Below are 26,420 nucleotides of genomic sequence, written 5' to 3' on the forward strand. Positions count from 1 at the left end.
ATAACGAAGGGATATTAGGATGCAGACAGCGGAACTAGTGGGTGATGAGGGTGTGGGAGTAGGGGTCGGAGGGATTGCAGGGGTTACTCAAAATTAGAGAAATATACGTTCATACCACTGGGTTGTAACCTTTGGATTCTACCCCCCCCTTGTATCCTTGTATTTTTTGGTAAATTAACACCTGCAGTTCCTTGTGTCTCCAACTAAAAACCCACTTCTCAAACTCTTCCACCTTTTTATGCTCAACAGCATCATCTTGTGTGTAGGAAGCAACTGTAGATGATGGGTTCACACAAAGATGGGCACAAAATGCTGGTAACTCGGCGGGTCAGGCAGCATCTCCGGAGAAAAGGAATAGGTGACCTTTCGAGGTCGAGGCCCTTCTTCAGAACATTTGACCCGCCTGAGGAAGGGTCTCAACCCAAATCGTCACCTGTTCCTTTTTCTCCAGAGATGCTGCCTAACCAGCTGAGTTACTCCAGCATCTTGGGTCTATCATCATTTTGCTGGATTCATACATTGATTTTAAACGGCTTTGGTTTTTATTGAAGACATTAGGGTTAACTTGCTCTGCAGTGGCAAGGCTGCGCCGTGCCGTCTTGTCTGAATGGCTTTTCTTGTGGGATCTGCACTCCCAAGAAGGAAGGGATGATGTGTGCCTGTGTGTGCGTGTGCGTGTGTGTTCAATGGTTCAGTCGTTTCATATTGTCACGTATGCACAGTGAGTCTATAGTCACATGTACAGAGGTACAGTGAAAAGCTTTTGTTGCGTGCTAACCAGTCAGCGGAAAGACAATGCATGATCTATCACAACACATTGAGATTCTTTTGCACAAACCACAAATGCACAGTCGACATATTTTGGCGCCATTTACAAAGAAAATAAAACAGTCCACAGTCCCCGTGCCGGAAGCACTGGAGCCCCCCCCCCGATCCAGGTAAGCCCCAGCCTGCTGCTGGCCCGTGACCCGACGTCCCTCTCCTCGCCCGACCGCTCTGTGTCCCGGGGTTGTCTCCTGCAGCCGACCTAGGAGGCACTGGACCTATTCCTCACATCCACCGACGCCAGCACCTCCCTCCGCCTCAACTTTGTGTGTGTGCGTGTATATCTGTTTGTGCATGTGCATATCTATGTGTGTGTATATCTGTGTGTGGGCATATCTATGTGTGTGTGTATATCTATCATGTGTGTGCATATATATGTGTGTGCATATCTGTGTGTATATGTGTGTGTATATTTGTGTGTGTGTGTGCATATCTATGTGTGTGTGTATATCTATGTGTGCACATCTGTCTGTGTATATGTGTGTGTGTGTGTATATTTGTGTGTGTGTGCATATCTGTGTGTGTATCTATGTGTGTGTGCATGCGTGTGTGTGAGTGCATGCCTGTGTGTGTATCTATGTGTCTGTGTGTTTGTCGTATCTCTTGCGGAGCCTGAGTGTGAAGCCACAATGTAAATGTATATTTCCCATAGAAGTATCTCGCACCATATGGGCACCATATCACTTAGTGGCAATCATTCGAATGGGAAGATTTTTTTTTGCTTGAAACGTTATCACCGTCTCTCCAAGGGAAGAGCAAATGACAGCGACCATATGTGTTTGGGTGTTTGAGCTGAATCGTCAATGAGGGAAGCAGCTGGATGTGCCTGCTCCGACTCTGCCTTTCATTACACTAATGTAACCCTCCGACTCCTATTGCAATCTGCAGCGTGTCACATTACTCAGTGCATGGATAATGGAAGCCATTTCAATTACCGGGTCCACTGCTGACATTAGCACCAGTCAGACTTTGCAACCCATTCCCATCAACATTAGCCAGCTTTCATTGTCTTTGATTCTGCCCAGGGACATTCGCTGCCGTGCGATTATCTACATAACTGTGTAGCTGGCTGTTCAGTCGAAACTTGTGCAGAGTTTGCAAGTGTCCGTGTGGGGATGGTGTGTGTACGCACATGACTGCAGGCGCATGTTTGTGTGAGTGCCGGTGCAGATGTGAAGGTTTGCATGTTTGTGCGCATGTCTGTGTGTGCACATGTATGTGTGGGTGTTTGTGAGTGTGCAACATGAGTGTGGGTATGCAGGTGGGTGGGTGTGCATTGTTTAGTGCATGCATGTGGGTGTGAGAGGTGAGTGTCTGCATGCAGGCACGAGTGTGAGCTTGTGTGTTGATGGGTATATGTGTAGAGTGTATGTATGTGCCCTCATGTTTGAGTGTACATATGTGGCTGTGTGTATGTGCACGTGTGGTTGTGTATGTGTGTTTAGTGGGTGTGCGGGGCTGTGTGTCTCTTATGCACGTGCGCGCCTTCATGTATGTGTTTTTGCGCATAGGTGTGTACATGTGGCAGTGTGTATGTTCACGTTTGGTTGTGTGTGTGTGACTGTGTGCGTGGCTGTGTTTCTGTGTGTGTGTGAGGCAGTGTGTGGATATGTGTGTGTGTGTGTGCGACTGTGTGTTCGCACACACGCGTGGCTGCGTGTGCGCACGTGTGGTTGTATGCGCATGTGTGTGTGGCTGTGTGTGTATGTGTCCGCGCATGCATGTGGCTTTGTGTGTGTGAGTGTTTGCACGTATGCGTATGTGATTGCATGTGCACACACAAGTTGCTACCTGACCACAGGATACGTGCAGGAACTTGTAGCAGGGCGATTCCAGGCAGGATATCTCTGCACCAAAGCCAGCTCTGGGAGTCACTGCTGAGAGGACAGGTTTCTTTGTGAACCCTTTCACCGTGTTTTTTCCAGATTATCAATTCAAACCACATTTAGGTCTCCGTGCTAACACTCTTATCTTAAATTAACCACTGAACCAAAAGGGTTAAGGACATTTGGACAGGAAACATGGAAAGGAAAGTTTCAAGGGATACGGGCCAAATGTGGACAGGTGAGACTCGTGTGGGTGGGGCATTTTAGTCAGCGTTGGCAAGTTGGGCCAAAGGGCCTGCAGCCATGTTGTATCACTCTGAATCATCTTGGTTGGCATGGGGACGTTGGGCATGGGGACGTTGGGCCGATGTTGGGGGGAGTGTTAGATCAGCCATGATTGAATGGCGTAGACTTGATGGGCCAAATTCCCTAAATTCTGCTCCTATCACTTATAAACACCCATTCGCACTAGTTCAATGTTATCCCACTTTCTCATCCACTTCCTACACACAAGAGGCAATTTACAGAGGGTCAATTCACCTGCAAACCCGCACGTCCTTGGGATGTGGGAGGAAAGCGGAGAACTTGGAGAGAACCCACGCAGTCACAGGGAGAACGTGCAAACGCCACACACAGAGAGCACCTGAGATCAGGATCAAACCCTAGTCTCATGCTGTGAGGCAGCAGCTCTACCCGCTGCGCCACTGCACCAAATGAAGTCCGTCAGAGAAGCGTGTGAGGGGATTAGGGCAGGTGCGTGCAAGCTTGAATGTAAGGAACAACATGGAGAGTCGGGCTGAATGGTCTCATCCTTTTCTGGTCCTCTGCTTGACTCAGTCTGAATCTTCCAAGTAAGTTAATAGCAACTTCTGAGACTTGGTTGTCCAGGTAACATAATCATATATACATTGCACCATACCACACCCATTCAACGTGTTGCTGAGAGTGGCGTGACATTCTACACTTCACGATTATTTCACAGCAAGCGAGTTTTATTGTCGTATGTACCGAAACAGAAATCCTTGCTTTCATCTGGTTGCTATTATAGATGCACGCTATTTATTAACTAAAGTAAATTTTACAGTTGGCTGACTTGTAACAGGGTTCTGTATTGTTTGTTAGTAGAGTCATAGAGTCATACTACATGGGAGCAAGTCCTTCAGTGCCAGCCATTATCAGTTTAGTTTAGCGATTCAGCGTGGAAACAGGCCCTTCGGCCCACCGAGTCTGCGCTGACCAGCGATCACTCTGTACACTGGCACTATCCTACACACTAGGGACAATTCACAGCTTGACTGGTGAATGCAGAGATTAGTTTTAGTTTTTAGTTTAGTTTAGAGATACAGTGCAGAAACATGCCCTTCGGCCCACTGACCAGCGATCGCCCCCATACTCTAACACTATCCTAGCACAATAGGAACAATTTACAGAAGCCAATTAACCTTCAAATCTGAACTACCGTCTACCTAATTGAAGACCCTCGGGCTATCATAAATTGGACTTTACTTGACTTTATCTTGCACTAAATGTGATTCCCTTTATCCGTTATCTGTGTACTGTGGATGGCTCGATTGTAATCATGTATAGTCTTTCCGCTCACTGGATGGCACACAACAAAAAGCTTTTCACGGTTCCTCGGTACACGTGAGAATAATAAACTAAATGATGACATTTAGTGATATTGGTTGATACTTTATTGTCACATGTACCTAGGTACAGTGAAATGCTTTGTGTTGCCTAAAACCAGGTAAAACTAAACTAAACTCTCTCTCTCTCTGTCTCTGTCTTCCACCAGGCCAACTTGCCCCTGTTGCAGAGGGAATTGCTGCACTGTGCCCGCACTGCCAAGCAGACACCAGCCCAGTACTTGGCACAACACGAGCATTTGCTGCTGAATGCCACTGCCACCTCGCCCGTCAACTCAACCGACCTCCTTGAGGTCAACGAGAATGGCAAGAGGAGCAGCCCAGAGAGGTAGGTCGAATCCTGGCTGGTCGACACACCCGCCGACCCCTCACCTCTAGTTTATCCTGTCCCTCACACACGTGACGTAAAATGAAGACCAGACCTCCTTTTTGAATCCCCCACCACGGATTCTTAACATTGGCCCTATATCAAACTTAGAGCCATCTGAGGATGTTGTCCGTACTATTACAAACCAAGTCAATTAAATTACAATGACTTTGTAATTTAATCCTTTAAACCCTGGTAACCCTTGCACAAGGCCAACGCTCTCTCGCTGCACCCCCCCTGTGTGATTCCTTCTATATCTCTAGTTTCCCTTTCCCCAGGCTCTCAGTCTGAAGAAGGGTCTCAACCTAAAACGTCACCTTTTCCTTTCCTCCAGAGATGCTGCCTGACCCGCTGAGTTACTCCAGCATTTTGCGTCCATCTTCGACCCCTCTGTCCATGTCTTCATAATCTTTACCAAAGCCAATGAATCTACAAACCTGTACGTCTTTGGAGTGTGGGAGGAAACCGGAGCACCTGGGGAAAACCCGTGCGTTCCCAGGGAGAACGTATGAACTCCGTACAGACAACACCCGTAGTCAGGATCGAACCGCGGGTCTCTGGCGCTGTAAGGCAGCAACTCTACCGCTGCACCACCTTACCGCCCCTGCCGAGGCAGATACTATAACAACAATTAAAGACATTTGGAGAATGGGGATAGGGAGGATTTGGATATGGGCCAAACACGAGAAGGTGGGACTACCGTAGATGAGGTATCTAGGTCGGCCAAAGGACATGTTTCATGCTGCATAACTCAGTGACACTAATCATTAAACATCGCTCCCCAGGTACGCTCGCTAGTGGGGGAAACCTCATTTTATGCACGTCAATTATGCCTTTTCTGTTCCAAAAGAAGCAGTCCCTCCCTAGTCAGTGCTTCCTAGTAACGAACACTCCACCCTGACAACAGTTCTATAAACCTTTACACCCTGCCAGTTGGTCACACCCTTGGAGTAATGCGATGATCTGACTGTACCTGTTCCTCCAGGTGTGACCTTAGACTTTACAGGTAGAAACAGAATGGCAGCCAGCACCGTCATTCAATATGATTATGGCTGATCATCCAAAATCAGTACCCCGTTCCTGCTTTTTCCCCACATCGCTTGATTCCGTTTGCCTGAAGAACTAAATCTAACTCTCTTGAAAACATCCAATGAATTGGCCTCCGCTGCCTACCGTGGCAGAGAATCCCACAGATTCACATCTCTCTGGGTGAAAATGTTTTTCCTCATACAGATATAGCAGGGACACAGGCCCTTCGGCCCACCGAGTCCGTGCTGACCAGTGATCACCCAGTACAGTAGCACTGTCCTACACACACGTGGAACCATTTGCAATTTTACAGAAGCCAATTAACCTACAAACCCACACGTCTTTGGACTGTGGGAGAAAACCGGAGCACCCGGAAAAAACCCACGTGGTCACAGGGAGAATGTATGAACTCAGTACAGACAGCACCTGTAGTCAGGATTGAACCCGGGTCTCTGGCGCTGTAAGGCAGCAATTCTCCCACTGTGCCGCCCTAACATGACCATGCCTGCATTGGCTCTGAATTGCCTGCACCAATGTACAGACAACTAGTACTGGAAACATTTGTCAGGCCTGCAAAAGTGGTGCAGCCAGTAGAGCTGCTGCCTTACAGCGCCAGAGAGCCGGGTTCAATTCTAACCTCGGGTGCTGTCTGTACGGAGTTTGTACGTTCTCACTGTGACCGCGTGGGTTTTCTCCGGGTGCTCCGGTTTTCACCCACACTCCAAAGACGTGCAGGTTTAAGAGGGGATCTTATTGAAACATATAAGATTATTAAGGGATTGGACACGGTAGAGACAGGAAACATGTTCCCGATGTTGGGGGAGTCCAGGACGAGGGGCCACAGTTTGAGAATACGTAAGGGGTTAGACCAGTGGTTCCCAACGTGGGGCGTACGCCCCACAGGGGGGCAATTTGATGTTTTAAGTGAATACCACTTAATGTTTTTTTCTTTTTTTTTTACAATTTTTTAGTAATTTCTTGCTCAGAACTTTAACTGTCTTTTGTTTATTTCATTTTTCTTTTTCATTGATGCCATGTTCTTTTGAAGCTTGTTTAAACCAAGGTATTGGCGTTTTAAGCTTCTTCAGCTGAAACGGAGTTCACTTTTTAAATGATAAGAATTATATATCACCACATGGGGGGGGGGCATCAGGATTTTAGAGGTGATTAGGTGGGGCATGGCCAAAAAAAGGTTGGGAACCACTGGGTTAGACCATTTAGAACGGAGACGAGGACGAAATTCACCCAGAGAGTTGTGAATCTGTGGAATTCTCTGCCTCAGAAGGCAGTGGAGGCCAATTCTCTGGATGCTTTTAAGGGAGAGTTAGATAGAATTCTTAAAAGATAGCGGAGTCAAGGGATATGTGAAGAAGGCAGGAACGGGGTACTGATTGTGGATGATCAGCCATGATCACAGCGAATGGTGGTGCTGGCTCAAAGGGTCGAATGGCCTACTCCTGCACCTATTGTCTATTGTTAATTGGTGTCTATAAATTGTCCCTAGTCTGCAGGATAGTGCTAGTGTATGGGGTGATCGCTGGTCGGCGTGGACGCGGTGGGCTGCAGGTCCTGTTTCCACGCTGTATCGCTAAAGTAAAGTAAAATACAAACAGACTTTTTATTTTGGAAACTACAGTAGTGTTGCCTTGCTTTCGATGAGCCAAGTGTACAGAAGTCCATGTTGCCATCCAGCACTGGGAATCCTCAAGTCATGCAGTATGTATTTGTTTCAGCTGATGAGAGAGCTCAGTGAGATTGGATCTGATCCAAGCGGCATTTATCCAAGTTTCAAAATGCAGAGGAGAGTGGCTTGGACGAGGGGGGTGGAGAAGGTGGGGGAGTAATTGACATTCCAGTCAGATTACAGAATAGAAATACCAGAACAAATAGTTCACCAGAACTGGACAAGGCTGTTCTTATGATGACAATGGCCATTGGATCTGGATCAGTCCATGGTTCGGCTTAGGCTCAACATTGAGTCCCACTAACTGAAATGTTTCAGAGACCTATGGTGCAAGTCTAGTCATGCTGTAGGAGTGAACCCTCTGTAGAAGGCTTAGGTAGGTCAGCATGTCCCCAACTCTCACCAACTTCTACAGATGCGCCGTAGAAAGCATTTTATCGGGATGCATCACAGCATGGTTTGGGAACAGCTCCATCCAAGACTGCAAGAAATTGCAGTGAATTGTGGACGCAGCCCAGACCATCACACAAACCGACCTCCCTTCCATTGACTCCATCTACACTTCACACTACCTTCCAGCATCATCAAGGACCAGTTCCAGACCTGGTCACTCCCTCTTCTCCCCTCTCTCATCAGGCAAGAGGTACAGAAGTGTGAAAATGCACACCTCCAGATTCAGGGACAGTTTCTTCCCAGCTGCTATCAGGCAACCGAACCACCCTATAACCAACTAGAGAGCAGTCCTGAGCTGTTATCTACCTCATTGGAGACCCTCTGACTATCTTCAGTCGGACTTTACTGGACTTTATCTTGCACAAAACATTATTCCCTTAGTTATCTACCAGGCGATTGTAATAATGTATAGTCTTTCTGCTGACTGGTTAGCATGCAACAAAAAGCTTTTCACTGTTCCTTGATACATGTGACAATAAACTAAACTAAACCAATCCTAAACCTCACCCTATACTCAGTATTACAAAGGTGTTGGCAGAAAAGAAAATGTTACTCAAGAGAAAAATCTAGCTAAAGTCTATTTTTTCTGTTTGGAACAGCGAAGGTTGGTGAATATGAAAGTGTGTGTAAGATTATAAGGTCGCAGAAGTAGGGTCTTGACCCACAACCTGTTAAGCTGCTGCAAGTAAGAAGTTCATTGTATCGTTGTCAATACAATGACATTCAGGGCGGCACAGTGGCGCAGCGGTAGAGTTGCTGCCGCCCAGCGTCTTGCCTACACTATCTATGCCTTTTATATATCAGATCTCCTTTCAACCACTGGCATTCCAGGGAAAACTATCCTGGTCTTGCCTGCTTTCTCGGGGCATCTGGAAGAGCAGTGAATGTTCTCGTGGAGGCTCCTCACCAACATGTCGTGTTTGTAAACGGTGTTTCAACCTCCTGAAAGCGTTGACTAATGTACGTGATATTCTTCCCTCAGGACCAAAGAGAACGGCTTTGACCGAGATCCTCCAGCCAAGAGGGTGTGTACCATCAGTCCCGCCCAGCGGCACAGTCCAAGTGTCTCCTTACCACCCCCACCCAACGGGCAACTGCACCCAACTCCTCCCCCCCTGCAACACTACAGCCTGGATGACGTGGCCATGAGCCACCTATACCGAGACCCACAGAGACTTCCTGAATACAGGGACCGGCACAGACATCACGGTGAGTGGGGCATCGAGTGGCAGAGGCATGGGATGGGAGCAATCTCGATCGCCTCAACGCTTTCCATGTATAGGAGCATAATTGGGCCATTTGGCCCATCAGGTCTACTCCGCCATTCAATCATGGCTGTTCTATCCTTCCCTCGCAATCCCATTCTCCCGCCTTCTCCCCGTAACCCCTGACACCCATACTAGTCAAGAATCTCAATCACCGCCTTAAAAATATCCATTGACTTGGCCTCCAAACCCTTCTGTGCCAAATAATTCCACAGATTCCTTTCTAAAGGTATGCCCTTTTATTCTGAGGCTATGGCTTCTGGTCTTAGACTCTCCTACTCGTGAAAGCATCCTCACCACACCAACCCTATCCAGGCCTTTCACTATTCGGTAAGTTTCAATGAGGTCTCCCCTCATCGGCCTTGGCTGGTTCTTTGCATCTTTGCTAAGAGCAGCTGTGGAGAGAGCCTGTATTGCAGTATGCGCACAGTGAGTGTGTACAATCAGTCGCTACAGCAGAGGAATGGTTCAATGGGTAATGGCTCAATGGTTTTTTATTGCCAGATGTACCGAGGTACAGTGAAGTTCTTTTTTTTGTTTATAGTTCAGTGAACTATTCCTATCCATAAACACAATCGCTGATTAAGTACACAGTGTATAGGAATAGCTCATTGAGGCCATGAGGAATAGCTCATTGGGGTCATATACAAGTCGCCAAGTTTTGGTGCCATTTTCAAAGTCTTAATTCGTACTTAATCTGGGATTGTGTTTATACGTAGTAATAATTTACTGAAATGTAAGCAAAAAAAGAATTTCAGTGCACCTCAGTTACGTGATAATTTAAAACCATTGACCATTGATCCATTCCTCTGCTGCAGCAACAGATTGTAACACCCACTATGCGCATGCTGCAATAGAGGCTCTCTCCACAGCTGGCCAGAAAGCTCCATTGTCCTGGCTGCAGGGCCTCCATCCATCACCTCGATCCTGATCGTCCAGTGAACTGTTGTCCCTCTCCTCGCCCATCCACCATCAGCCTTTGTGCCCCGGGGGGTGGGGTTCCTGCAGCTGATCTTGCGGGCACAGAGGACCTTGAGCCCACAGTATCAAGAGTCAAGGCAAGTGTAGAGACACAATGTGCTGAGGTAACTCAACGGGTCGGGCAGCATCTCTGGAGAACATGGAGGGTGACGTTTCAGGTCGGGACTCTTCTTGAGACTGAAGAAGGGTCCTGACCCGAAACATCCTCTAACCATGTTTTCCAGAGAAACTGCCTGACCTGCTGAGTTCCTCCAGTATTTTGTGCCTCCTCCTTTGTAACCCAACATCTGCAAGCATCAAGTCAAGTGTGTTTAATTGGAATATATATCAACAATGAAATTCGTACTTGCAGCAGCAATAACAGGCCTGTGGGTTAGTGACATGTGTACTGAGGTACAGTGAAAACCTTTTTATTGCATGTCATCCAGTCAGCGGAAAGACTACACGTAATTACAGTTGAGCTGTCCACGGATACAGGGTAAAAGGAATACCATTTAGTGCAAGATGCAGTCCAGTAAAGTCCAATTAAAGGTAGTCCGAGGGTCTCCAATGAGGTAGATGGTAGGTCAGGACCTCTCTCTAGTTTGTTGATATGGTTCAGTTGCCTGATAGAAACTGGGAAGAATCTGTCCTATAATCTGGTGGTGTGCGTGACCCAAGTTGGGCCAAATATCCTGTTTCCTCACTGTGTTATGTTATTGTTAAAATGCCTTAAACCATGATCTTCCTTCTTTCTGTTTACGATGCAGTAGGATCTCGTGGGGTCTATCAGGAAGAAATGATTGATCACCGACTGACTGATCGAGAGTGGGCAGAAGAATGGAAGCATTTGGATCATGTGAGTACTCAATTCTCCTGCTCGCAAAGAATTGTTGGTGGAGACTATTTAACGGTATGCGTATTCTGGCGCTTTGGAACAGTTACCATGTTCAATACTCACTGCCCTGCTTTTAATCCATTTCTCATCGTCATGTTTAACATTAAACACTGTTTAAAATTAATGACAGAAGCAGATTGAACCTCCTAGTGTCATAGTGTGGAAACAGGCCCTACGGCACAACTTGCCCACACCACCCAACATGCCCCATCTTACACTAGTCCCACCTGCCTGCATTTGGCCCATATCCCTCTAAACCTATCTTATCCAAATGTACCTGTCCAAATGTTTTTTAAACATTGTGATAGTACATGCCTCAACTAACTCCTCTGGCAGCTCATTCCATACACCTACCACCCTTTGTGTAAAAAATGTTGCCCCCCAGGTTCCTATTCAATCTTTCCCCCCACACCTTAAACCTATGTCCTCTGGTTCTTGATTCCTCTACTTTGGATAAAAGACTGTACATAAAGGTGGTACGGTGGTGTTGCGGTAGAGTTGCTGCCTTATAGCGCTTACAGGGCCAGAGACCCAGGTTCGATCCCGACTACAGGTGCTGTCTGTACGGAGTTTGTACGTTCTCTCCGTGACCTGCGTGGGTTTTCGCCGAGATCTTCGGTTTCCTCCCACACTCCAAAGACGTACTGGTTTGTAGGTTCATTGGCTTGGAATAAGTGTATGTAGTGGTATAAGTGTGTGTAGGATAGTGTTAATGTGTGGGAATTGCTGGTCGTTGCGGACTTGGTGGGCCAAAGGGCCTGTTTCCGCACTTATTCTCTAAAGTAAACTAAACATTTACCCTATGTATTAATCTGCAGTTCAGGGAGGGCATTTATAATCCCAATCCCTTACTGAATGGGAACACTTTTCATCATTGCATTTTCCCAAAGGGTACGTGAATCTGAAAGGTTTAGAGGGATAGGAGCCAAATGCGAGCAAATGAGACTAGCTTAGCTAGGGGAACTTGGCCAGCATGGACCAAATTTAGTTTTAGAGATACAGCGCACAAACAGGCCCTTCGGCCCACCGAGTTCACACCGACAAGCAATCCCCGCACATTAACACTATCCTACACACTAGGAACAATTTGTCATTTATACCAAGCCTATTAACCTACAAACCTGTACGTCTTTGGAGTGTGTGAGTTGGGTGGTCACGGTGGCAGAGTTGTTGCCTTACAGCGAATGCAGCGCCGGAGACCCGGGTTCGATCCCGACTACGGGTGCTGTCTGTACGGAGTTTGTAGGTTCTCCCCGTGACCTGCGTGGGTTTTCTCTGGGATCTTCTGTTTCCTCCCACACTCCAAAGACGTACAGGTTTGTAGGTTAATTGGCTTTGGTAAATGTATAAATTGTCCCTAGTGTGTGTATGATAGTGTTAATGTGCGGGGATCGCTGGTTAGCACGGACCTGGTGGGCCGAAGGGCTTGTTTCCACCCTGTATCTCTAAACTAAATTAAACTAAACTAATCTAGGAAAAAAGCCACGGTTCACGGGGCAAGGATACAAAGTCCATACAGAACCTGTAGTCAGGATCGAACCTGGGCCTGTGGTGCTGTAAGGCAGCAACTCTACCGCTGTGCCACTGTGCCGCCCCCAGTGGAACTGTTCTCATGCTGTATGACTCTATGATTAATTGATTGAAAGAAACAGCATAGAAGCAGGCCCTTCGGCCCACCGAGTCCATGTGGATCTTCGATCACCCGTTCACAGTAGTTCTATCCCGCTTTCTCTTCCGTTCCTTACACACAAGGGTCAATTTACAGAGCGCCAATTAACCTACAAACCTGCAAATCTTTGGGATGTGGGAGGAAACCAGAGCACCCGGAGGAAATTCACGCGGTCATAGGAAGAACGTGCAAACTCCACAAAGACAGCACCTGAGTTCAGGATTGAACCTGGGTCTCTGGCGCTGTGAGGCAGTAGCTCTACCAACCTGCTGCATTGTGCCTATGCACTGAGTGTGAGAGAAGATGGAAAACTGAGTAGATACCCTTTTCAAGGCTTATGCTTCAAAGCATTTAATCAAGGAATTTTTTATTTTACATTCTTGGAACCTCTAAGAGCCAGTGTAAAAATATCCATAGACTTGGCCTCCACAGCTGTCTGTGGCAATGGATTCCAATGGGCAATGAGTGAACGGGCAATGAGTCCCCGTGGACACCACAGGTTCATTTTCACGGGACGCCGGGACACGTAACCCTGGAAAGGGGACGGGCGTTCAGCGTGGTTGGAGCCCTCGTCTGCTTTCTGCCGTGATCCATGAATGGCCAGCTTGGCCAGGCCCAGGAGCAAACCAACCAGGACATCCTCTGATCTACCCACTCCCCTCCGCCCTGCGTCCCCAAAGATTAGCACGGCGGGACTGAAGTGGAGCCAGAAAGCAAGGAGCAGCCCCTTTAGATATTTAATCGGAGGCTGACCGCGAGCGATCGCTGACATTGTGTTTACTTCCAGCTCCTGAACTGCATCATGGACATGGTGGAGAAGACGCGGCGGTCTCTGGCCGTACTCTGCCGCTGCCAGGAGGCTGACCGGGAGGAGCTGAACTACTGGATGCGGCGCTACAACGACACGGAGGACGTGCGTAAGGGCAGCGGCGTTCACCTGCGCCAGCTCAGCCCCGGCAACGCGGACATCATCCAGTCTGGTACGTAGTCCAAACCCAGCTTCCCACGGGTGGATTCAATAAAAGCATCTTCAGTAATCTGGCTCACAATTGAGTATGAAATCTCGAAGAAGAGGGCGGCACGATGCCGCAGCGGTAGAGTTGCTGCCTCACAGCGCCGGACACCCAGGTTTAATCCTGACTGCGGGTGCTGTTTGTATGGAGTTTATGCATCCTCTGAGGGACCGGGAGGGTTTTCTCTGGGTGCTCCAGCTTCTTCTCGCATCTCTAAGACGTGCGAGTTTGTAGGTTATTTGGCTTCTGTAAATTGCCCCTTGTGTGCAGGATAGAACTAGTGAATGGGTGATTACTGGTTGGCGTGGACCCGTTGGGCCGAAGGGCCTGTTCCCACTTTAGATTTTTAAATTAAGCTGAAAAGGGGCAAAATGGGACTGGCTTAGATGGACATCTTGGTTGGCATGAACGAGTTGGGCTGAAGGGCGTGTTTCTGTCTTTTATGACAGACTGTGGGAAAGGGGATTTTCTCTGTAAACTGGAGAGCTTTGTCTAATAGAACATTTGATGAAAACAAAAGCCAGGAAAAATTGGCAGCACAATGTGCCAGAGACCCGGGTCCGATCCTGACCTTGGGTGCTGCCTCTGTGGAGTTTGTACGTTCTCCCTGTGACCGTGTGGGTTTCCTCTGGGTGTTCCGGTTTCCTCTCACATCCCAAGGATGTGCGGATTTGTAGGTTAATTGGCCCTCTGTAAATTGACCCTGGTGTGTCGGGAGTGGATGAGACAGTGGAATAACAGAACTGGTGTGAACAAGTGATCGATGGTCGCCATGGATTCAGTGCACCAAGGGACCTGTTTCCGTGCTGTATTTTTTGATTGTTCAAAAAAAATGGGTAGCACAGTGGTGCTGCTAGCAAAGCTGCTACCTCACCACCTCCACTAACACTGGTTCAATTCTGACTTGTGGAGTTTGCATGTTCACCCTGTGATCGCGTGGGTTTCCTCTGGATGCTCTGGTCTCCTTCCACACTCCAAAGACGTGTGGGTCGGTAGGTTAATTGGCCTCTGTAAATTGTAGCCCAGTGGTGGACTCCAGGAGGGGGGATGTCGGGGAAGTGGGGTGAGTCAAATAGAATGAGTGTAAATGGATGTGTGCTGGTCGCATGGATTCAGTGGGCCAAAGGGCCTGTGTCTATGCTGTATGATTCCATGCATAATGTGAGCTCTCTGCGGATTTAGCTACTGTCTGTAGTTAAACAGCGACCAAGACTGGATAATTGCCGCGGATTCCATTTTTGCACCAGGATTAAGGGTTTTTACCTGATTAATCTTTTCCTCTCTAAATTTCTTTGAAATGTTTTTCTATTTATTGGGCTGAGGGATTTTATTGCTGGTGAAAATGATGTTTGTTCTAGGTGTTAATCAGTACCAGTGTCGCTGCTAGAGGCCCAATGTACTTACAGATGCTGGAATCGTGGGCAAAACAACGTTTTTTTTTAAAATTCATGTGGATCAATATATCTTATTTCATGAGAATTTCGTCTTATAAAAGAATAAACAGTTAATGTAGACACAAGGAATTGCAGATGCTGATTTACAAAAAATATACAAAGTACTGGAGTAACTGGCTTATCCATTCCCTCCACAGATGCTGCCTGACCTATTGGGGTTGGTTTAATTCAGAGATACAAGGTGGAACCAGGCCCTTCAGCCCACCGAGTCCATGCCGACCAGTGATCCCCGCACACTTACACTATACTATACCAGGGACAACTTACAATTTTACCGAAGCCAATTAATGTACAAACTCCGTACAGACAACACGCGTAGTCAGGGTCGAACCCGGGTCTCTGGTGCTGTAAGGCAGTTGCTCTACCGCTGTGCCAAAGTTCCTCCAGCACTTTGTGTGTTTTGCTGGGAATTAGAGCTGCCTGCCTGCCTGCCTGCCTGTTAGGGTGCATGGTTTGGTTTACAGAATCAGCATGGAAACAGGCCCTTCCATTTACTTACAGTTGGTTTGTGTCTCTGCAGAGCTTCTTCGGGAGATCAATCACCGGCCTTCAGCTGGGTACGTCCCCGATGACATTTGGAAAAAGGCAGGTAAGCCATACAGGAGATCAGTCAGCATCTCTTGGCTTAGATGAAGGCAGCTAGTCTGCCTTGCACACAAGAAAAACAAAACAGGTGTGTGACAAATCAGGGGCAGGTTTGGCCCGTCTGGCCTTTCAACCCTACTTTGCCACTCAATAAGATGATAAATCGACTTCCTCATCTTCCCAGTGAGTCAGCATGATTCACACAAGACCTTGCCAGAGTTTCAAACTCGCTCTTTTATCAACCAGGGCTTTCAAAAATAAAGGCCTTTCAATTTATTTTTGTTACTGCAAGCGAAAAACACTAATAAAGTGCTGAAGTTACTCAACAGGTCAGGCAGCATTCCTGGAGAACATGCAGAGAGGTAGAGTTGCTGCCTTACAGTTCCAGAGGCCCGGGTTCGATCCTGACTGCGGGTGCTGTCTGCACGGAGTTAATACATTCTCCCTGTGACTGCGTGGGTTTTCTCCGGGTGCTCCGGTAAACCAGCATCTTCAGACTTCAGAGATACAGCATGGAAACAGGCCCTTCAGCCCACCAAGTCCACACTGACCCATACACTAACACTATCCGACACACTGGGCAATTTTACAAAAGTCAAATGTCCTACAAACCAGCACGTCTTTGGAAACTGGAGTACCCAGAAAAAACCCACGCAGTCACAGGGAGAATGTATTAACTCCGTATAGACAGCACCCATAGTCAGCATCGAACACGGGTCTCTGGCGTTGTAATGCAGCAACTCTACCGCTGTGCTGCCCTCAAAGTTCCCTATAGTTCCTTGTTTCTAAAGACTATGTTAAGTTGTTTAATAGAGTATCATTGCACAAGTACCAAGAGACACGATTACTTGTCAATACCCCTGGTGGTGTGTGTTTACTGCAAGGATGTTAAATGGAAAGATTTTTTTCCAAGACCCTTTTTCTTGCCAATTTCCAAAGAAGCTTTCAAATAGTTCTCTAGTTCTCAATCAAAATTGCATTGTGAGCAGTTAGACCTTTGTGATACAAACAGTGTTGTACTTCAGGGGCGGCATGGTGGCGCAGCGGTCGAGTTGCTGTCTTACTGCGCCAATTGACCCGGGTTCAATCCTGACTACGGGTGCTGTCTGTACGGAGTTATTGTACGGAGTACAGTGACCAATAACACTTGTGCTATTCCACAAGATAATGCCGAGGAAAGAGTGCATGAAGGTATGTGGTGGAAATTGGGCAAGTGAAGGAAAACACAACAAGCAGGAGGGAATGCACCGGGCGATGCCGGTGTGAGTTTGCAGTTTGATATTTCCTCTGGCGGCTTGGCGGTTCGACAGCTGCTGTGCACAGGCTTGGCGGTTATTTTGCAGAAGGCATCATTCCATACTGCGGGGGAGGGGAGAGGCAGAGAGCAAAAGAGCAGAGGATGGAAGAAAGAAAGCTGTCACGCTGTCTCACCTGCAGCAGATCCACCATCTGCCAACCCAGAGCGGAATTAGTGCCAAGTCTGACTGCCCAACACCTTCTGGGCTTCTGGTTCTCGTGAGAGTTTATGTGTGTGCCGTTGCCATCTGCAACTGGTAATCTCATCAAAGCACACTGGTGTCAGGCACCTGCCCTTTATTTACTTATTTAGCTTGGCTTAGAGATACAGCTCGGAAACAGAGCCGAGCAGCGGTCGAGTTGCAGCCGCGCAGCGCCACTCAACCCGGGTTTAATCTTAACTTCGGATGCTGTCTGTACGGAGTTTGTATGTTCTCCCCATGATCTGCGTGGGTTTTCTCCGGGTTCCTTCCCACAATCCAAAGTCATACAGGTTTGTAGGTTAATTGGCTTGGTATAACTGTAAATGGTCCCTGATGCGTGTCGGATAGTGTTGGTGTACACGGATCGCTGGTTGGTGCAGACCAGGTGGACCGACAGGCCTGTTTCCATGCTGTATCCTAAACTAATCTAGAACTAAAGAAAGCCCCTCCCACACTCAGTCATCCTGCTAGTTCCATTGTTTGCCTCCATATATCCCTTTGTTATCACATCTTCCACAGCCAACAATGGAACATTGTGGGCTCTACCTTTCCTTGGCCATTGGTGCCGGCTCTGATTTGTTTTGATTTAATAGGAACCTGAGGGGTTCTTTTACACAAAGGATAATGAGTGTATGGAACGAGCTGCCGGAGGAGGTACTTGAGCCAGGTACTATCACAACTTTTAAGAAGTATATGGCCAGGTACATGGATAGGACAGGTTTAGGGATATGGGCCAAATGCAGGCAGGTGAGACTAATGCAGATGGGACATGTTGGTCGATGTGGGCAAGTTGGGACGAACGGCCTGTTTCCATGCAGTAAGACACTATGACTATAACTAATCTAAAGCAATTTTAAATTATTCCATTTGGCTGTGAACATGTTTACACCATCTATTGGTGGTTTGATAAAGGCAGAACACAGTGCGAAGATTGTATTGGTTTAAAATTTATTTGATGTGTTGAAATACTAATTATTTCAAAATATATTATAGATGTATTTATCTTGCACTAAACATTATTCCCTTTATCCTGTACCTGTACACTGTGGATGACTTGATTGTAATCATGTATAGTCTTTTCGCTGACTGGCTAGCACGCAACATAAAGCTTTTCACTATACACATGACAATAAACTAAGCTAAGACTAAGATGACCGGAACTCCTCTTCATCTTTGAGCACCCAATGTGGCCTCCTCTTAGAGTTGTTTCTGTCTCTCCTCGGTGAACAGAAGAAGCCGTCAACGAGGTGAAACGCCAGGCGGTCTCGCAGCTGCAGAAGGCCGTGACCGAGGCGGAGCAGAAAGCCTACGAGATGATCACGGCGGAGAGGGCCAAGATGGAGCAGAAAATAGCGGACGCCAAGCGACAGGCAGCGGAAGATGCCTTCACGGTCATCAATGAGCAGGAGGACACCAGCGAGGTAGGACATCCCCTAGCTGGCCCACTCTCACTGACGAGGGGCATCACGGTGGAGCAGCGGTGCAGCAGTGCCAGTGTTCCAGGTTCGATCCTGACCACGGGTGCTGTCTGTACGGAGTTTGTACGTTCTCCCTGTGACCACAAGTGTTTTCTCGGGGAGCTCCGGTTTCCTCCCTCAGTCCAAAGACGTACAGGTTTGTGGGTTAATTGGCTTCTGTAAATTGTCCCTAGTGTGTAGGATAGTGCTAGTGTACGGGGTGATCGCAGGTCGGCACGGACTCGTTGGGCCGAAGGGCCTGTTCCTACGCTGTATCTCTAAACTGATACTCCTACTGTGGACAGGTGCCAGATGATCCATTGATTTGGGGTGTTTAGTCTTTAGAGATACAGCACAGAAACAGTGCGTAGTTGAGTGGTAGAATCTGAGAGTGGGGGGAAGTTAATGAGATCTTGGGGAGAGTAAAATGGTGTCGGATGGGATTAGTGCAAAGTGGATGCTTGAGGGTTGGCATGGACTCGGTGGGCCGAAAGGCCTGTTTCTTATTTTAATTAGGTTTAGAGATACAGCATGGAAACACGCCCTTTGGCACACCGATTCCACGCCGAATATCCATCACCCGTTCACACTAGTTCTACATTATCCTCCTTTCTCATCTGTTCCCATGCACATCAGTGGCAATTTGCAGAGGGCCAATTAGCCAACAAACCTGCACGTCTTTGAGATGTGCGAGGAAACCGGAGCACCCGAGGGTGACGGAGAACGTGCAAACTCCATACACAGAGAGAACCTGAGGTCAGAATTGAACCTGGGTCTCTGGTGCTGTGAGGCAGCGGATCTGCCGCTGCGCCGCCATTCAGTGGCCCCGGGCTCACTCGGTATCAGGCTTCTAAACAGTCCATCTGTCACCGAGGGTACTGTCTGATTCTCAAGGCAGGAGAGGTGCTGTCTCACAGCACCAGAGACCCCAGTTCAATCTTGACCTCGAATGCTGTATGTGTGAGGGGTATCCACGTTCTCTCGGTGACCGTGTGTGTTTCATCCCAAACACGTGCAGGTTGGCAGTTCAGTCATATAGGGTTAAATTACCCCTAGTGTGTAGGTGAGTGATACAGTCTGAGGCAAGTTGATGAGAATGTGGAAGGAATAAAAAATGGGATTAATGTCGGTTTAGTGTAAATCCGTGGTTGATGGTTGAGTGTGGACTGAAGGTTTAGGTTGATGATTGTCATGTGGCCCGAGGTAAAGTGCAGGCTTTGTTTTGCATACAGGTCCACCACTGATTCTCTGGCACCCTTGTTTGGATTAAAGGAGGTGCCATAAAATCGGTGTGGGACCTTTACAATCCAAACAGTTCAGATTAGACGTACCATACATGGATACAATCAAGTCAAACTCAAGTTCAATAGGTAGAGCACAGGGGAGGATACAGAGTGCAGAATATAGTTCTCAGCATTGTAGCGCATCAGACCCATCAACAAAGGCCAATGTCCTCAATGGGGTAGAGGTGAATATGCTTGCGTACGGCCTGTTTTCATGCCGTATCTCTTTGCCTCAGCCATGCTTTTACATCGTATCCAATTGTTGGGGGTTCCTCCAACAATGCAGTGCTCCCGCCGTGCTCCACAGTAGTGCAGTCCATCCATCCTCAGTGCTGCACAGTAATGCAATTCTCCCTCAATACTGCAGTAGTGCAGTATTTCCTCCGTGCTCCACAGTAGTGCAGCGCTCTCTCAGTACTCCACAACAATGCAGTACAATGTCAGTGCTGCACAGGAGCATCTCGGCAGGTTCACGCGCAGCAGAGTAGAGTGAGATTTAACCCTGTGCCTTCTAATTGAGGAAGCTTATCCATTGGCCTTTGACTTCCAACTACATCTGACCTCTCTCTTCTGCCCTGCAGAGCTGCTGGAACTGCGGGCGCAAGGCCAGCGAGACGTGCAGCGGCTGCAACGCGGCACGCTACTGCGGTTCCTTCTGCCAGCACAAGGACTGGGAGAAGCACCATCGCATCTGCGGGCAGAACCTGCACCCCCAGGCCAAGGCCCTGCCCGCCGGGGTCCCGGCACCGAAGGCCCCCAAGTGCGAGAAGAGCCCAGCGCTGGAGAAGACGCCACCCTCCACCGTCACCTCCAGGTCAGCCACGCCCGCAACCACTGATGCCAGCGTCCAGTAACGCCACCTCTGACCTGCACCGGCAAGGACGGACACGGACACCACCCCTCCCCTTCTCCCCCTCCATCCCCTCCCTCCCACTCCACCACCAGCCCCAACCACAGTTGGACGCCCAGCGTAGACCTCGGCTTCTAGTGAAACGGTTTCCAACAACAGAAAAATAAATCGGCCCATGAATCGAGGGGGAGAAAGAGAGAGAAAAAAAAGCAATATCAAACCTTCTGACACTTCTTCAACGAGGAACGACTGAGTTATTTTCACCACTTGGTCATCAGTTGTGAGGCTGTGATCTCCTTGTCTGTGCATATGAATCTTTTTACCGTCAGAGAGGCATTAGAAGGAGCAAGTATGACTACACGTCCATGGCGGCTCCATACCAGTCAGGTGGCAAACACTCTCAGATGAAGAGCATTTAGAAAGTACTCAGATGAAGCGTATGGAATACTCTCAGATGAAGAAAATACTCTGAAATGAAGTGTGTGAAGAAAATACTCTCAGATGAAGAGTATTAAATACTCGCAGATGAAGAGTGTGAAGAAAATACTCTCAGATGAAGAGTATTAAATACTCGCAGATGAAGAGTGTGAAGAAAATACTCTCAGATGAAGACTATGAATAACTCCCAGCCACACTCCCATACAAGTTGACTGTTGAATCCATCATCCAATAACAGTGCTCAGGCCTTGTTGACCCGGCTGCAGAAATCTTTGAGACTGGTTACTGTACACGTCAGCATTAGCCTCCTCGCTCTCCTCCCTCGTATTTCTGCCCCAACATTGCCTTTCCGCTGGAGCCCCTGTCCCTCCCCATAATCCCCTCCTCCCAACCCACTCCCACCTTGCACTGTTCCCCAAGAAGGTGAACCGTTGCCATGCCAGTCAGGGTGGTCCCGAGGCGCCAATTCCATCTCTGCCTCCTTAACGCACTCTTTACCTCTTGTGACGGAAGGGGAACTTTTTCAGGAGATTTATAACTTAAAACAAAGTCACGGCGATGTGGCTATTTTTATTCTGGCGGCTCTCGAGGAAGATGAAGGAACTTTTTTTTAAAATTAAACCGTGGCCCTTTCCTGCCACAGGCCCGTGGAACCTGTAGCAGGAAAGGAAGAAATTCTGCACCCTATATGGGGAAGTGTACACACCGATTCCTCTCCCCTCCTGCCGTTCAGTCCCACTCACAAGGGTGTTCCATGAAAGCCAGGCCACTGCCAGTGGTTCCTCCAGCAGGTTCCTCCAGAGGATGGACGAGTTTGGTGGCCTCTTTGCCCACCATTTTGAAACGACTGACCTCTTGAGGGAAGTATCTCCTCACCTCCTGTTTGAACCTCCTCAAAGCAAGCGGACAGTCCCTGTCGGGCGCTAACAGTAATAAAATACTCCAGACATAAATGTAATTAGAAAAACATGCACCAATGTGGTGATGTGAGGGACTGTGTACATTACCTCATTGTTGTCAACAGTTAAGATATCTGGTGATGATGGTGTCTATTTACTTCCTGCCTGGTCAGAGACAAACAGCTGCCTGAGATACTTAAACGCCTTCAGCCAAAGACTTCCTTCTTTGGCAAGCTCTCCTTACCTAAATGTAGAAGCCACTTTCCAAGATAGCAAAGAGGTCAGAAGGAAGCAAAGGTGAGATTTTGCAAACAGTACCCTCTTCCATGATTCAGTTTTGTCAAAGCATTTCCCCCCCCCCCCCCCCCCCCCCCACCCTTTAGTTACCACGTGCACCCTCCCTCCACCACCGCCCCACAGCATGGAGTTTGCACGTTCTCCCTCTGACTGCCTGGATTTACTCTGCTTTCCTTCCCATGTCCCAAAGAACCTGTGCAGAATTGTAGGTTAATTGGTCCTCTGTAAAATTAGTGTGTAGGGGAGTGGATGAGAAAGTGGGATAGCATGGAACTAGTGTTGGTCAGCATGGATTTGGTGGGCTGAAGGGCCAGTTTCTGTGCTGCATCTAAATTAAATGAGCTAAATGGAGTCCAGCTGGCAACAGCCAAGAGTGGAATATTATATTTCAAGGTTATATATTATTTTGGAATTGCATAACTCTGGAATTGCCATGTCGTTTCTCCATTATCCCACATTTCCCATTGAAAGGGTGTGGGGTGCTGTTGGGAGGGATTGGGTCAAGATTATTTCCAAGTTATGTGATTCCATAAACTCAAAGGTTAATCCCTGTTCTAGGAGTTCCCAATTAGAACATATTTTCCATGCTAAGGAAAACAGGCTCCCTGTGCCATTGAGAGGGCTGGACCACACTGCAGCAACATGTTTTCCCATTGGTCGTGCATTATTCGCAGAACGACCAATTGAGGCATCCCAAGGGAACCATCTGGTTTCCATGGTGACGCAGCATGAGACCCACTGCAGAAGATTGCACGATAATCTTTTATTTTAATTCCATGAATAATAAATTTAACCTGCTTATACAACCAATCTCACCATCATTTCCTCTCCATGAACTTTTTATAGATACAGGCCATTTCGTCCAGCAGCAACCAATCACACAAGGTGCTGGAGTGACTCAGCGGGTCAGGCAGCATCTTTGGAGAACATGGATAGGTGACGTTTCGAGTCAGGACACTTCTTCGAATTCACTGAAGAAGGGTCCCAACCTGAGATGTTATCTATTAGTCTGAAGAAAGGTCCCGATCTGAAACGTCACCTATCCATGTTCTCCAGAGATGCTGCTCAACCCACTGAATTAACTCAGCACTTAATGTCCCTTCCCTGTGCTCCAACTAGATTTGCACCTGTTTCTCCCCTCCTCCTCCCTCTCCACCTACCTTACTTCCTCTCCTTCACAATTTGGAACTCTTTGATCCTTTTATCTCACACCATTGTTTTTCCTCTAGCCTTTGTCAAACCATCTGCCCATAAAACCCCCCCCCCCCCCTCACCTGTTTTCACCTATTACCTGTCACCTCGTATCTTGCCCCTCCTCTCTTCCAGCTTTCCCATAAACACCCACCCACCCCCTTGCAATTAGTCTGAAGAAGAGTCCCGACCTGACAAGTCGCCTGTCCACGTTCTCCAGTGATGCTGCCTGACCTGCTAAATTATTCCAGAACTGTGCCCTTTTTTAAAACTAGCTGTTTAGTCCAGATTACTTTTTAATTCAACTGCTTGAATTTAAGTTCACCAGCTGCCCTAGTGGGATTCAAACTCACGTTTCCTGATAAGACTGCAAGCCTCTGACTCCAAGAAAGCATGTCCAGGTCGTTTGTTGGAAGTCCAATGTGCAGAGTCCAATCCAACACTCAAGTTAAATTGACCGGTAGAATCGCTCCCTTACAGCACCAGTTCGATCCAGACTACAGGTGCTGTCCATACAGAGTTTGCATGTTCTCCCTGTGACCACATCAGTTTTCTCTGGTTTCCTCTCAAATCTCAAAGACATGCGAGTTTGTACGTTACACACAAAGTGCTGGAGTAACATAGTGGTTCAGGCAGAAAAAGGATGGGTGACGTTTCGGGTCAGGACTCTTCTTCAGACTCTGGTCTCTCTGGTATAAACTAGTATCTACTAGTTCCTTGTTTCTACAAGTTTGTAGGTTAATTGGCTTCTATAAATTGCCCCTAATGTGTAGGATAGAACTAGTGTATGGGTGATCGCTGGTTGGCAATGACTCAGTGGGCCTGTTTCACTGCTGTATCTCTAAACTAAACATGCACAATGAGAAATGTTTGTTAATTCCCTCTGGTAGATTACTGAGTATTTAGTCATCATTGAATCATCTTCCACCATCTTCTCCTCTGTTGCTTCTAGCTGCTCTGCTCCCAAACAAACTTCATCCTCTAAGATTGAAGTAAACACTTCACTCTTCTGTTTGCAAATGGGGGTTAGGCTAGCGTAGATGCTCAATGGATCCAGATACTCAACGCACTTCATTTGTGTCTGACTCATTATCCCATAAAACCAGAGGCCTCTGGGTATCCCAGGCTGTGATCAGATTGGAAGCGTACTTACTGTTTAGCGCCGCATCTCACATACCTGTCCACCAAAACTATAACTGAACCAAATTATCACTCTGCAACCAAACTACCGAAGCCAAACTCTTCTCTCTCTCTTCGACTTAGCAAAGGCGAAGAAGGCTCAGTTTGTGGGCCAACCACCAAAACCTCAATGTTCAGGAGTCAACAAAGAAAGAGAAAGCCGAATAATCTAATCCCTCTGTTCAGCGATGTGTCTCTCTGTAAGTGAATGAGATGTCGGGTTTAATTGTTTCCCTTGTGAATGGTCGGTGTACGATGTTGTAGTATTGGAGTCAGCCGAAGCAGCCTGTGTGGCTTCTTTTCAGTGAAACTGTTGTGTTGTGATTACTGATTTCATTTTTTGTCTTTTCTTTTAATTTAAGAAGAATTTGTGTAAGCATCCGATAAATGGCAATTTGTCCCTGCCCACCTTTTTTTATTTTAAATGTTCCGTGTCGTTGGTGTGTGTTGCGTCCTGATTTAATCACCGTTTCACGAGTTTAATCAGATTATACTGATACCTGTCTTCCTGCATCTTCTGGGCTTGTAGGTTGGGCTCAACGTGATAGGTTTCTGTGACACCCGATCTCCCCCTTCCCCCAGCTCTGCCACCCCCCCCCCCCCCCCCCCCCCCCCCCCCCCCCTGACTGACTCCCTATCCTTACCATTTGGCTTTAGGGGGTGAGTTGATGACCTCGACCTCTCATGAGGTTCCGTCGACCACTGAGGTTTTCAGGTTTAGATCTATCCTCAAACTTTCTTTGCTTCCTCTTTCCCTCACTCTCACACCCAGAAGTGCAGGAGGAGTTTTGTAATTAAACAAATCCATTCAAGGTCATTGTATGGATCAAATGAGGAAGGAGGAAAAAATAGGGTTGGAGGTACTTCCATTCAGGGGGAAGACTGATGGAACTATCATCTATTCAGCTTTTGGCCTCTGTTGTGTTCCCAGTTTGATACTTTACCCAAATCCACCTATGATCTCCTCTGGATATAGGCAGAAGATGTTGGGAATATGTTGAGCGGTGACTGGAGAGAGAAACAGTCAGCATTTCGAGCCAAGCACCTGGTACCTCAGGTCTGTCACCAACCATGGGCATGTAACCCAGCCAAACCAGTGGACCTTTCATGAGGCCCGTTGGTGCTCCTTGCTTCTTGAAGCATCTCCTCCACGTTAATCTCTTCCCCCTTTACCCCTCACCTCAAACTCTCCTCCCTTGCTACATGGTTGATGTTTCGTATCAGCATTGAGCAAAAGACCTTTCCCAACTTTTCATAATGGGATTTAATAGTCGGGAGGAAGCAACTGCTTCTTGGTAATTGTACTGTGTTACAAGGGCAAATATGTCTCCCCTCTGTTTGCACACTGGCCTACAGACCAATCTATGACGAGGACATGTGAAAGTAGGGGATGATTTAGACAATGAGTGAAACATGTGACGTTGGATCAGCTTCCCATTTCCCCCCAGAGATATGGCTAAATAATTGATCCATTATTCCAACTTTTACTATTAAATCCAGCAGGGAAATGGAAGGAATGATCTTTTGTTCAGAACCTGCATTGCAGGACTCCCTCCCACACAAGACAAGACATCGGATGCTTTCAAAGCCAAGAGCGAGATAGGGGATTGGAAATTATATTGCACGGGAGGGGGGGATGAGGTAGATGGAGTG

General features: G+C 47.6%; 1 protein-coding gene across 4 annotated transcripts in view; it reads left to right on the plus strand.

Moving 5' to 3' along the window:
* cbfa2t2 (CBFA2/RUNX1 partner transcriptional co-repressor 2) overlaps window positions 1–25,185 on the plus strand; it is a 98,566-nt gene extending 73,381 nt beyond the window's left edge. For 2 of the 4 annotated variants that reach the window (XM_033041812.1, XM_033041809.1), the window contains exons 5-11: window positions 4,447–4,625; window positions 8,813–9,039; window positions 10,826–10,914; window positions 13,410–13,602; window positions 15,610–15,678; window positions 18,404–18,594; window positions 20,495–25,185. In XM_033041812.1, coding sequence (XP_032897703.1) covers window positions 4,447–4,625; window positions 8,813–9,039; window positions 10,826–10,914; window positions 13,410–13,602; window positions 15,610–15,678; window positions 18,404–18,594; window positions 20,495–20,767 — 1,221 coding nt within the window. In that variant the 3' untranslated portion in view covers window positions 20,768–25,185. The remainder of the gene's footprint in view (window positions 1–4,446; window positions 4,626–8,812; window positions 9,040–10,825; window positions 10,915–13,409; window positions 13,603–15,609; window positions 15,679–18,403; window positions 18,595–20,494) is intronic. The other 2 variants (XM_033041810.1, XM_033041811.1) reach the window with 2 other exon arrangements.
* The last annotated feature ends 1,235 nt before the right edge of the window (window positions 25,186–26,420 follow it).

This window comes from Amblyraja radiata, chromosome 23 (genome assembly GCF_010909765.2).
Source record: "Amblyraja radiata isolate CabotCenter1 chromosome 23, sAmbRad1.1.pri, whole genome shotgun sequence".
NCBI classification, from domain to species: domain Eukaryota; kingdom Metazoa; phylum Chordata; class Chondrichthyes; order Rajiformes; family Rajidae; genus Amblyraja; species Amblyraja radiata.